We start from the raw sequence: 13,576 nt of genomic DNA, 5'->3' as shown, positions 1-13,576 counted from the left end.
TCCGAGCAAGGGTAGCATTCCAGAGGGACATCAGAGACTGCAACGTTCTCTGCTTCACAGAAACATGGCTTACTGGGAAGACGCTATCCGACGCGGTGCAGCCAACGGGTTTCTCCATGCATCGCGCCGACAGAAACAAACATCTTTCTGGTAAGAAGAGTGGCGGGGCGTATGCCTCATGACTAACGAGACATGGTGTGATGAAGGAAACATACAGGAACTCAAATCCTTCTGTTCACCTGATTTAGAATTCCTCACAATCAAATGTAGACCGCATTATCTTCCAAGAGAATTCTCCTCGATTATAATCACAGCCGTATATATCCCCCAAGCAGACACATCGATGGCTCTGAACGAACTTTATTTAACTCTTTGCAAACTGGAAACCATTTATCCGGAGGCTGCATTCATTGTAGCTGGGGATTTTAACAAAGCTAATCTGAAAACAAGACTCCCTAAATTTTACCAGCATATCGATTGCGCAACCAGGGGTGGTAAAACCTTGGATCATTGTTACTCTAACTTCCGCGACGCATATAAGGCCCTGCCCCGCCCCCTTTCGGAAAAGCTGACCACGACTCCATTTTGCTGATCCCTGCCTACAGGCAGAAACTAAAACAAGAGGCTCCCACGCTGAGGTCTGTCCAACGCTGGTCAGACCAAGCTGACTCCACACTCCAAGACTGCTTCCATCACGTGGACTGGGACATGTTTCGACATTGGTCAGATGGAAATATTGACGAATACGCTGATTCGGTGTGCGAGTTCATTAGAACGTGCGTCGAAGATGTCGTTCCCATAGCAACGATAAAAACATTCCCAAACCAGAAACCGTGGATTGATGGCAGCATTCGCGTGAAACTGAAAGCGAACCACTGCTTTTAATCAGGGCAAGGTGTCTGGTAATATGTCCGAATATAAACAATGCAGCTATTCCTCCGCAAGGCTATTAAACAAGCTAAGCGTCAGTACAGAGACAAAGTGGAATCTCAATTCAATGGCTCAGACACAAGAGGCATGTGGCAGGGTCTACAGTCAATCACGGACTACAAGAAGAAACCCAGCCCAGTCACGGACCAGGATGTCTTGCTCCCAGGCAGACTAAATCACTTTTTGCCCGCTTTGAGGACAATACATTGCCACTGACACGGCCTGCAACGAAAACATGCGGTCTCTCCTTCACTGCAGCCGAGGTGAATAAGACATTTAAAGGTGTTAACCCTCGCAAGGCTGCAGGCCCAGACGGCATCCCCAGCCGCGCCCTCAGAGCATGCGCAGACCAGCTGGCCGGTGTGTTTACGGACATATTCAATCAATCCCTATACCAGTCTGCTGTTCCCACATGCTTCAAGAGGGCCACCATTGTTCCTGTTCCCAAGAAAGCTAAGGTAACTGAGCTAAACGACTACCGCCCCGTAGCACTCACTTCCGTCATCATGAAGTGCTTTGAGAGACTAGTCAAGGACCATATCACCTCCACCCTACCTGACACCCTAGACCCACTCCAATTTGCTTACCGCCCAAATAGGTCCACAGACGATGCAATCTCAACCACACTGCACACTGCCCTAACCCACCTGGACAAGAGGAATACCTATGTGAGAATGCTGTTCATCGACTACAGCTCGGCATTCAATACCATAGTACCCTCCAAGCTCGTCATCAAGCTCGAGACCCTGGGTCTCGACCCCGCCCTGTGCAACTGGGTTCTGGACTTCCTGACGGGCCGCCCCCAGGTGGTGAGGGTAGGCAACAACATCTCCTCCCGCTGATCCTCAACACGGGGCCCCACAAGGGTGCGTTCTGAGCCCTCTCCTGTACTCCCTGTTCACCCACGACTGCGTGGCCATGCACGCCTCCAACTCAATCATCAAGTTTGCGGACGACACAACAGTGGTAGGCTTGATTACCAACAACGACGAGACGGCCTACAGGGAGGAGGTGAGGGCCCTCGGAGTGTGGTGTCAGGAAAATAACCTCACACTCAACGTCAACAAAACTAAGGAGATGATTGTGGACTTCAGGAAACAGCAGAGGGAACACCCCCTATCCACATCGATGGATCAGTAGTGGAGAGGGTAGCAAGTTTTAAGTTCCTCGGCATACACATCACAGACAAACTGAATTGGTCCACTCACACTGACAGCGTCGTGAAGAAGGCGCAGCAGCGCCTCTTCAACCTCAGGAGGCTGAAGAAATTCGGCTTGTCACCAAAAGCACTCACAAACTTCTACAGATGCACAATCGAGAGCATCCTGGCGGGCTGTATCACCGTCTGGTACGGCAACTGCTCCGCCCTCAACCGTAAGGCTCTCCAGAGGGTAGTGAGGTCTGCACAACGCATCACCGGGGCAAACTACCTGCCCTCCAGGACACCTACACCACCCGATGTTACAGGAAGGCCATAAAGATCATCAAGGACATCAACCACCCGAACCACTGCCTGTTCACCCCGCTATCATCCAGAAGGCGAGGTCAGTACAGGTGCATCAAAGCTGGGACCGAGAGACTGAAAAACAGCTTCTATCTCAAGGCCATCAGACTGTTAAACAGCCACCACTAACATTGAGTGGCTGCTGCCAACACACTGTCATTGACACTGACCCAACTCCAGCCACTTTAATAATGGGAAATGATGTAAATATATCACTAGCCACTTTAAACAATGCTACCTTATATAATGTTACTTACCCTACATTATTCATCTCATATGCATATGTATATACTGTACTCTAGATCATCGACTGCATTCTTATGTCACTAGCCACTTTAACTATGCCACTTTGTTTACTTTGTCTACATACTCATCTCATATGTATATACTGTACTCGATACCATCTACTGTATGCTGCTCTGTACCATCACTCATTCATATATCCTTATGTACATATTCCTTATCCCCTTACACTGTGTATAAGACAGTAGTTTTGGAATTGTTAGTTAGATTACTTGTTGGTTATCACTGCATTGTCGGAACTAGAAGCACAAGCATTTCGCATTTCGATTTCGCTACACTCGCATTAACATCTGCTAACCATGTGTATGTGACAAATAAAATTTAATTTGATTGATTTGATTTGATTTATAAAGCCAAGATATCGTTATATGTAGACTGTGTGATAAACAAAAAAAACAGCGATTTCACAACGTAACGTCATTTTTTTAATTCAAAAAGTAGACGATAAACTTTCACAAAACACTTCGAAATACGTTTGTAATGCTACTTTAGGTATTAGTAAACGTTAATAAGCGATAAAAATCATCCGTAGGCGATGTAAAAATCATTAGCTGTCGTCTTGGAAAAAATTTCACGAGAGAGCTCTTCCGGAATGATCTGGGCGGAGACCGGAGGTAAGTGGTGCCCCTGTTTCGGTTCAACCAAGAATCAAAGATGATTCAATTCACAAGACTCTAGACAACATGGGGATGCTGTGGGAGTTGAATGCTCGGTCTTATCTAATTCGGCTCACTGTTAACAATTGCTGGAAGTGGCGCAAGGATATTTATTTCCATTTTCTGTGATCAGGTTTTCCTGCGCTTTCCGATGTAACGCACGTTATGTTATAGCCACAGTCGTGATTTAACCAGTTTTAAAAACGTCCGAGGGTTTCCTATCCACACATTCTAACCATATGAACGTACTATATTCCTGGCATGAGTAGCAGGGCGCTGAAATGTTGCGCGATTTTTAACAAAATGTTCAAAAAAGTAGAGGGTAGGAGCAACTAGTTAACCAACACAAAAACATCCTGTGGCGTTCTGCATTAGCATCGAACAGCCCCCGTGAAATGCAACTTTTTAGGGACGTTAGAAACCAATATACACAGGTCAGTAAGAAAAGCCAAGGCTAGCTTTTTCAAGCAGAAATTTGCTTCCTGCAACACAAACTCAAAAACGTTGTGGAACATTGTAAAGTCCATGGAGAATAAGAGCACCTCTTCCCAGCTGCCCACTGCACTGAGGATAGGAAACTCTGTCACCACTGATAAATCCACTATAATTGAGAGTTTCGATAAGCATTTTTCTACGGCTGGCCATGCTTTCCACCTGGCCACCCCTACCCCGGTCAACAGTACTGCCCCCCCCACAGCAACTTGCCCAAGACTTCCCCACTTCTCCTTCTCCCAAATCCAGTCAGTTGATGTTCTGAAAGAGCGGAAAAATCTGGACCCCCACAAATCACCGGGCTAGACAATCTGGACCCTTTCTTTCTAAAAATGATCTGCCAAAATTGTTGCAACCCCCAACGACCCCCGAAATTGTTTCAACCCCTGATAATTTGTGTGAGATTGAGGGCATCAAGCTTAGCCTGTTGAACCTCTGACGTCTGAGATTCCCAAAGATTGGAAAGCAGCTGCGGTCATCCCCCTCTTCAAAGGGGGGGACACTCTTAGCCCAAACTGCTACAGACCTATATCTATCCTACCCTGCCTTTCTAAGGTCTTCGAAAGCCAAGTTAACAAACAGATCATCGACCATTTCGAATCCCACCATACCTTCTCCGCTATGCAATCTGGTTTCAGAGCTGGTCATGGGTGCACTTCAGCCACGCTCAACGTTCTAAACGATACATTAATCGCCATCGATAAGAAACAATACTGTGCAGCCGTATTCATTGACCTGGCCTAGGCTTTCGACTCTGTCAATCACCACATCCTCATCGGCAGACTCAACACCCTTGGTTTCTCAAATGATTGCCTCGCCTGGTTCACCAACTACTTCTCCAACAGAGTTCAGTGTGTCTCTAATCCACCTCTACGCAGACGACACCATTCGGTATACTTCTGGCCCTTTTTTGGACACTCCAGACGAGCTTCAGTGCCATTACAACTCTCCTTCCGTGGCCTCCAACTGCTGTTAAATACAAGTAAAACTAAATGCATGCTCTTCAACCTGCCTGCACCTGCCCGCCTGTCCAGCATCACTATTCTGGACGGTTCTGACTTAGAATATGTGGACAACTACAAATACCTAGGTGTCTGGTTAGACTGTAAACTCTCCTTCCAGACTCACATAAAACATCTCCAATTCAAAGTTAAATCTAGAATTGGCTTCCTATTTCCCAACAAAGCATCCTTCACTCATGCTGCCAAACTGACCATCTTACCGATCCTCGACTTTGGCGATGTCATTTACAAAATAGCTTCCAACACCCTACTCAACAAATTGGATGCGGTCTATCACAGTGCCATCTGTTTTGTCACCAAAGCTCCATATACTACCCACCACTGCGACCTGTACACTCTCGTTGGCTGGCCCTCGCTTCATACTCGTCGCCAAACCCACTGGCTCCAGGTCATCTACAAGACCCTGCTAGGTAAAGTCCCGTCTTATCTCTGCTCGCTGATCACCATAGCTGCACCCACCCGTAGCACACATTCCAGCAGGTAAATCTCACTTGTCACCCCCAAAGCCAATTCCTCCTTTGGCCGCCTCTCCTTCCAGTTTTCTGCTGCCAATGACTGGAACGAACTACAAAAATCTCTGAAACTGGAAACACTTATCTCCCTCACTAGCTTTAAGCACCAGCTGTCAGAGCAGCTCACAGATCACTGCACCTGTACATAGCCCATCTATAAATAGCCCAAACAACTACCTCTTCCCCTATTGTATTTATTTATTTTGCTCCTTTGCACCTCAGTATTTCTATTTCTACTTTGCACACTCATCTACTGTCAAATCTGCCATTCCAGTGTTTTAATTGCTATATTGTATTTACTTCGCCACCATGGCCTATTTATTGCCTTTTACCTCCCTTATCTCACCTCATTTGCTCACATTGTATATAGACTTATTTTTCTACTATATTATTGACTGTATGTTTGCTTTACTCCATGTGTAACTCTGTGTTGTTATATGTGTCGAACTGCTTTGCTTTATCTTGGCCAGGTCGCAGTTGTAAATGAGAACTTGTTCTCAACTTGCCTACCTGGTTAAATAAAGGTGAAATAAAAAATAAATAAAACAATTCTAACATTTATTAAATAGTCAAGCAAAGTATGGAAAAAGTCAAGGGGTCTGAATACTTTCCGAATGCAACTCAATGGGATGTTAAATATATATATATATATATATATTCTTTAATTAGGTTCAAATTTGAACAATTAAAAAAAAGAGATTGATGGAGTTAATCGCACAGAAAAGCATGTGATTAACTAGATACTTAAAAAAAAATCCTATGGCATCCCTAATTATATTATTGAATGTTAGTAATATGTAACTTGTAACATTTTTACCTGTGAATAGTGATAAATGTTAATAACATATAAGTAGTAATATAGTTGTTATTTTCTGTTATCTGTATCTCTTAGGGTTTGTGGGTTTGTTCAACCTGCTCCTCCTGTGGCCAGGGTTCCTTGTGCTTCACTACACAGGCTTCGAGGCCTTTGAGCTGCCCAGCAAGCTAGTGTGGATCTACATCCTCATCAACGGCCTCATCGGTACCGTGCTCTCCGAGTTCCTCTGGCTCTGGTGCGTGTCGGTTGATGGATGGATGGAACGGCCACATATTATGTGTACTACACCTTGTCTGCTCTGCTATTCACACTGTGTGGAAACACACACGGTTCAAAAACCTGTTTCTTTAATCCAAACTTGATATTTGTGTGCATAAATTGGCCTTGCATGTAAATCATGCATCGATTTCAATGGGAGATATTCACGAAAATTAGAGTTACCCGGACAGATCTCGAGTTAAGATTCGGCCCCATGGGGTATTCAACCGGGGGTCTGCGGCCCACAAGAGAGCCCTTGGGGCCCCCAATTGGAGCCTATTACACTCACTAGAATATTTCACATGGGCTTTGTTTAACCAGCTAAACAGCTGCTCTTAGCGAAAATGTGTTTGGAGTTACCTTTCTTACAAATAGGCTGTTAGAGTTTTGATTATAATGTGGGGACTGGAGGTCAAAATGATCTACCAAATTTGTATTTTATTTTATCTTTATTTAACTAGGAAAGTCAGTTAAGAACAAATTCTTATTTTCAATGACGGCCTAGGAACTGCGGGTTAACTGTCTGTTCAGGGGCAGAGCGACAGATTTGTACCTTGTCAGCTCGGGGGTTTGAACTTGCAACCTTCCGGTTACTAGTCCAACGCTCTAACCACTAGGCTACCCTGCCACCCCTCTGCTCATTTCACCTGATAAGACAAGATGCGGGAATGTTTTATTTTTGCTAGGGTATGTGGTTCGCCGGTGTGCCTGGGAAGGGGTCCCTGGCCAAGAAAAGGTTGAAGACTGCTATAGGATGTTATGCAGAGTTGTGCCCGAGTGATAAACATTTGATTTATTGCTTAAAGCTAGCATATGATTGAATTGCTCGTGTTCTTTATAATGTTGTCTGTTACTTCTTTCCATAGGGGCTGCTTTCTCACCTCCTCCCTAATAGGCACACTGGCCCTCAGCCTCACTATCCCACTCTCCATCATAGCAGACATATGTATGCAGAAGGTAAGAGGGGGCACTATTATTGCCGGACACACATGTTGCCGTCACACGCATAACTGGTCTACCAAAGGTGTTGTGTAAAAATGGTTCATTGGTCTAATAGTGGGACTGGGTTGTGATGGATGCTATGTCACATGCCACTTAGCGTAATTCTGTTTTGTGACAGGGCATCACCTAGCAATGTGATGAGAGAGCTTTGTCTGTATATGCTAAGTTTCAAATTAGCATATATGTTTGTGTGGCAAAAGTTTAAAAAGTTGAGATGTCAAGACAATGCACTACTCTTCTATAAATCAGTCCTGAGATGGTTGGGATTGCTATACCTGTAGCTTTTCTTAAAAGTGTAAGTTCATTGCAAGTATTGGATAATGTTTCTGACCCATTGTTAGGCAACTGGCCCTTCCATCTATAAATGTGCTATTTAAGCAGCTATCACTGCTATGTTTCTGTCCCCAGGTGCGTTTCTCCTGGCTGTTTTTCGCTGGAGCGGTTCCCGTATTCCTCTCCTTCTTCATCGCCACTCTGTTATGTCACTACAACAACTGGGACCCTGTTATGGTGGCGCTACGAAGAGTGTTTGCCTTTATATGCCGCTCGAAACACCGGATTCAAAGGTACTAGGGAAACCACTTGCTACTCTTTGTATTGTGCTGTTAACTTGGCCGATGCTTTGCAAGGTTTTACTTTCACAATAATTGTAAACACACACATGCATGTACGCACACACACAGAATCACTCTTATATTATCCAAATCTTTGTTATAAAGTATCTTCCCTGACATTGAATCAAGGACAATGGATAGCGTTGGTTACTTTTAGGCTTGTGGAGATCGTTGTATTTCAATTTGTTTGCCTTTATGACGTTCATTTATTTGCATTATTGTGATGGCCCTCAATTTTAAACTGAATGCTAGTTGTTCCCATTCAGGTAGTGATTATGATCATGATAATCCTCTTCCGTCAGATTGCCAGAAGACTGCGAACAGTGTGAAAGCCTTATTCCCTTACACACCGTCTCCCATGACAATGAAAGCTTCTGCTTGTGATGCACTAGCCAATCACAAGGTAAGGAGATATCCAACTTCCTGTTTTTTTACGTCCTGTTACAATCTGAGGTTACCTGTGAAATAATAATGAATGTTTTTTATTTTTATTTAGAACTGTTAGTTACAAACTAGTGTTTCCAATCAAGTAGTATACAGAGAATGGTCAATTTACAGTATTGATGAATAGCTGCATAAGAGACACAAACATGATCTATTTTTGTCCAATGCTATTTGCCACATCATCAGGAAAACACTGGATTAACTCGCTTCTTATAATCACAACTTGTTTGTCTTTGAGCATCTGTTATGCATTTATCTAGGCCTACTTTATTAAATGTTTATACATAGTGTCGAGTGAGAGAGGTAGGACATGACGTAGAGGATGTTCATAATGTAAATATTTTAGATTAGACCATCGCCCACCCACTCCAAAGAATCTGGATTTTACCATGAAAAAAAATAATATTATTTGTTTTCCCTGTTATTAGTTTTCGATACATTGTAAATGAAGACATGGTGTCTCATAGATGTGCCATTGGTGAATGCTGTATTAGAGCTACCCAAGGATATTATTCTTATCCTCTTCTGAGGTTCCAGGCTTATCCAGGATTTGTCTGATAAGTCCTAGTGTTCTGCTGGATTTATGCTGATAATGATGTAACTAGGTTTTACATTTACATTTACAGTTTTGACAGCTGAAGGCTGTCTGTGGTTTCCATAGCAAACATTATGACTTATGATTATGATCAAAATGTAGGAGTACATCCATTTGTACCCTTCTTGGGACATCAAACAGCCCAACCACCGGCAAGATGAAAAATGTGATCCATTTGAGTCAATAACGGACACACGAAATGGCTGTCTCTCATCTCGCCCATTTTATAACAGAGTAAAGTCCATTACAGAAAAATGTGCGGTACATTGGGTGAGTCTGTTTATATTGGTCTCCAATAGAGAAAACTAGGTATACTCCTCAAATGTGTGTCTTTCTCTCACCAGATGGTGAATACAGCGCAGAGCAGCGCGCAGAAGGTGAAGTGACAATCTCAAAACGACCAAACAGAGACCTTACCCCCAGTGCCTCTCATTCAACCTATATATTCTCTGCAGTGTGGAGATGACCGATCCATCTCTACAAGATGAACTCTTTTTCCTTTGTACAACGTTGACGCGACTCGGGGGAAACCCACCTGGGGACAGAAACATAGCAGTGTGTTTTGTTATGTCGGATTTCGTTGTGTAAAAAGAAGGACTTTATAGTACTGAAAGTGCCAGCCTTTTATCAATGGCTCATACTGTCATGTGGCCACTTGAAATAGTACAAGTTTAAATAATGAGACAGAGGCTTCAGTCAGACCATAAGGAGAAAAGCAAAGGTATTGTTTTTGTTGTGAGGGGAAAAGTGCTCTGATTGGCTAATGTAGATGTATCCTCTTGTTGGTTGGCTAATGTAGATGTATCCTCTTGTTGGTTTTCTATAGCCTCACTGCTTGTTCACAGGTGTGGGTTTGGAGCAAGCACAATTCAGACCTGTTAATCTAGAAATAGTATGGGTGGAAAAAGTTGGTCATGTACTTCATTATCAGGCTGTGTAGGTGATTTACGAATCCGATTTACAGATCTGTCCATATTCATAAATGGTCTCAGAGTAGGAGTATTGATATAGGATTTGTTTAGCCTTTTAGATCATAATGACTATGATTATATGGACACAGAGGACCTGCACTATATCAGCAATGCTACTCTAGGACACTTTTTTTTAAATACAGGTCCATTTGTGCAGTGCCTGCTCAGAATCACTGTGAACAAGCAGTATCTGAAGTTTGAGATTAGAAGAGAGCTGAGCACAGCTGTTGACTACCGCCTTTGATTTCTCCCCCATACTCTACATCCCTCTATCTCTGGCCCCTGGCAGCCAGGCAATGCTGGATCATGAAGGAAATCTGTGATGAAAAGACGTTTGTATGCGTTCTAATGTGAACTAAGACTAACCCCTCAACTAAACTAAGCTGCAATACAAAAGTTATAATGCTGCTGCCTTTTCAACTGAAAACAGATGCCATCTCCAAACAGGTGTAAGTACTGTACTACGCCATGAAATGCAAATACATTGTTACTTTAGTTTGTATTTCACATAGTGACCCTTCTATACAAATAATAGTTTAGATGTTCTCAGATGTTTTACTCCATTTGTTTTTGTAAATCTTAACATGTTATGACACTAAAAAAGGTGGCATGGATTTAAGACAGACCAAGTAAATAGATTTTGCAGTATGTTTAACAAAAGCACTATTTACCATCTAATTAAGTTCCCTTAGTCTTAATAGAGACCATTACCTAATAATGATCTGTTTTATCATTTCTACCACTCCTCGGTGGGCATTAGGAGCCATGAATGGAGACTTTATCTGATTTGATTATCTTTCAACAATTATGTTTAATGGTAAAATTTATGCCATGATAATGTTTGTATGTCCAACAATTGTATTTTAGACACATTTTGTTTGATCAGCACCTACAATGCAAATCAATCACCCACTCACTCTTATTCTGCTGCTGATTTAATTTGATGAGTAAAAGCATATATTTTTAGTTTTTTTTGTCTCTGTAACCCTTGATGTACACCATGACAAGGAGCATGTTATCAATATTTTTCCATCGACTGTCAACCTGTGTACAGAACTTTATGGAGTGTTTTCCCAGTGCTCGGTATGGATAGGACACATTTTATGACTGGCGATAATTGCAGGAAGTAATTACTTGCTTTGTAAAACTGGAAAAAAAAAAAAAGTTCAGCCCCTTGAGCCATCTTTAACTTTGTCTAACTCAGTTTTTACTTTCACATTGTCAAAAAAAAAAAACGTATACCTTAGCCAATAGCTTTTGTCACTATCAGCTGTGATTAATGCACAATGGAAATCAGCTGTGAGATGTATTTGGTTGTTTAATTCATGGGGTTCCTGTAGTCTATTTATATTTGCAAAAACAGGAACTCTGGAACTGTACATCCTATGATAATTGGTAAGCTAAAATGTAGATATGAAACAAATGATCATATCATCCATTTATGGAGTTTCTTATCGATGGGCAGGGTGCCAGATACATAAGTGCATTGTTTGTAATTTTTTCAAAACTCATGTTTTTAAAATGTGTGTGTTTTCAAAAATAAATAAAAAACAATCAATGGTGCTTACGGAATGTGCATATATCGTATAAAGTAGTTTTTTTTTCTCAGGTACTTTTACTTTATTTTCCTTTGTCCAATCAGATTTTGTTTTGATAATGTCCCTTCCTTTATTAATGGATCTCTTTTTAAAAGATGTATGCTGATTTATAAAAGTGTGATTATCATAGTTTACTGTATCATCACAAGCTCTTTTGATGTGAAGATTCACCCATTTTGAATGTTATATCGTTTTTGTGCATCTCTGAGCGATGTTCTATTTATTCTTGGGATAATGCACAAAAACAATGTAAAAAAAAATAATAATAAATGGGTGAATGTGAATCTTTCTTTTGTCTTTGTTGTTCCGTAAGTCCCTTTTCAATGTTATGCTGCACTATTAAAACTATGTGAAGATGTATTTTCATTCTTGTCTCTGCCATAATTGTCTTTTCAATGTAGGCATGACGCCAGTGCAATTTCTTTTGTAAGACTGATGTCTTAATCGTGATTCTTGTCCTGGTATCCCCACATTCTCCCTAAATGAACACACTTATTTTTGCCATATCATTTACTATTGTGATCTTAAAATATAAACCTATTTAAATAAAATCACAAAAAATGTTGACTGGTCAAAAGCTGGAAAAGCTAAGAAATTCAAATGAGCATCACATCCTGAAATTCACATATGCACTAGGAAGGTTTTCCAGCAGCTTTGACACCTGCTAAATTACTGTAGTTATATTGGTCTACTGTGCTTCAAACAACATGTACTCACTACATGGCAGGTTGCTTAGGATTTGTTAGCCACAGTTTTGTGTTGTGTGTGTTGGTTCACACTTTTCAATTTTGTGTGTGAGGTGTTCTGTATCTGTTATTGGACACAGGGCGGCCTACAAAAGACCCAAGGCTCAACTCAGGACGAGTGTTGTACACAAGATAGAAGAGTCATAGCGAGCTAACTTTGGACAACTGACTTTAACTCGGGATAGCTGGTGACACGAAAGTGGTTTACCTTTTAGACATTTTTATATGGCAACGAATCCTTCAGAGCTAACCTGCTCCGCGGCAGGCTAACTCAGGGCTAACCCCATTTACCCTGAAAGAAGTATCTGAGCCACGAGTTGAGGACCAACATTCCCTCTGTCTCGCAATGATTGCTTCATCATTCCCTTCATGAGGAAGACGACTCATCTTGGAATAGCCTGCAGAACTCCTTGCATCTTGATTCCTTGTTGCTGCCAGGGCAATTTGAGACTAGTATTAGATGTGTTGAATGAGAGGTGCATATGTTTTGACTGAATTAAGAAATTGTGGTAGTAATTTGGGGTGGCAGGTAGCCTAGTGGTTAGAGTGTTGGGCCAGTAACCGAAAGGTTGCTAGAACGAATCCCTGAACAAGGCAGTTAACCTACTGTTCCTCGGCCCTCATTGTAAATAAGACTTTGTTCTTAACTGACTTGCCTAGTTAAATAAAAAATAATGTTGAAAGTTGTAACTTTTGTTTATTTTATTTCATAATTTTACAGTTGTATTGCTCAGCTTGGGCACCTTTAATAATGAGACCCTAGTCTCTGATTTCTCCTGACTAAATAAATCAAATAAAATTATATGGTATTAATCAAGAACTTAGGCATTTTAATATTACTGTTAACAAAAAAAACTATCAAATCCAATCTAATCCATCCACGTGCGCTGAATACAACAGGTGTAGCTCATACAGTGAAATGCTTACTTACAGGCTCTAACCAATAATGCAAAAAAGGTATTAGGTGAACAATAGGTAGGTAAAGAAATAAAACAACAGTAAAAAGACAGGCTATATACAGTAGCGAGGCTACAAACAGACACCGGTTAGTCAGGCTGATTGAGGTAGTATGTACATGAATGTATAGTTAATGTGACCATGCATATATGATA

The 13,576-nt window shown here is 41.7% G+C and overlaps 1 protein-coding gene across 7 annotated transcripts in view; it reads left to right on the top strand.

Annotated features, from left to right (window-relative positions):
- LOC115134701 (solute carrier family 35 member F5-like) overlaps nucleotides 1-12,084 on the top strand; it is a 41,467-nt gene extending 29,383 nt beyond the window's left edge. For all 7 annotated transcript variants that reach the window (XM_029669038.2, XM_029669314.2, XM_029669225.2 and 4 more), the window contains 5 exons: nucleotides 6,312-6,471; nucleotides 7,361-7,451; nucleotides 7,905-8,062; nucleotides 8,413-8,513; nucleotides 9,494-12,084. In XM_029669038.2, coding sequence (XP_029524898.1) covers nucleotides 6,312-6,471; nucleotides 7,361-7,451; nucleotides 7,905-8,062; nucleotides 8,413-8,494 — 491 coding nt within the window. In that variant the 3' untranslated portion in view covers nucleotides 8,495-8,513; nucleotides 9,494-12,084. The remainder of the gene's footprint in view (nucleotides 1-6,311; nucleotides 6,472-7,360; nucleotides 7,452-7,904; nucleotides 8,063-8,412; nucleotides 8,514-9,493) is intronic.
- The last annotated feature ends 1,492 nt before the right edge of the window (nucleotides 12,085-13,576 follow it).

This window comes from Oncorhynchus nerka, linkage group LG1 (assembly GCF_034236695.1).
Source record: "Oncorhynchus nerka isolate Pitt River linkage group LG1, Oner_Uvic_2.0, whole genome shotgun sequence".
Taxonomy (NCBI): Eukaryota; Metazoa; Chordata; class Actinopteri; order Salmoniformes; family Salmonidae; genus Oncorhynchus; species Oncorhynchus nerka.
Note: the sequence above shows the minus strand (reverse complement) of the source record. Positions and strands in the feature narration are given on the sequence as shown.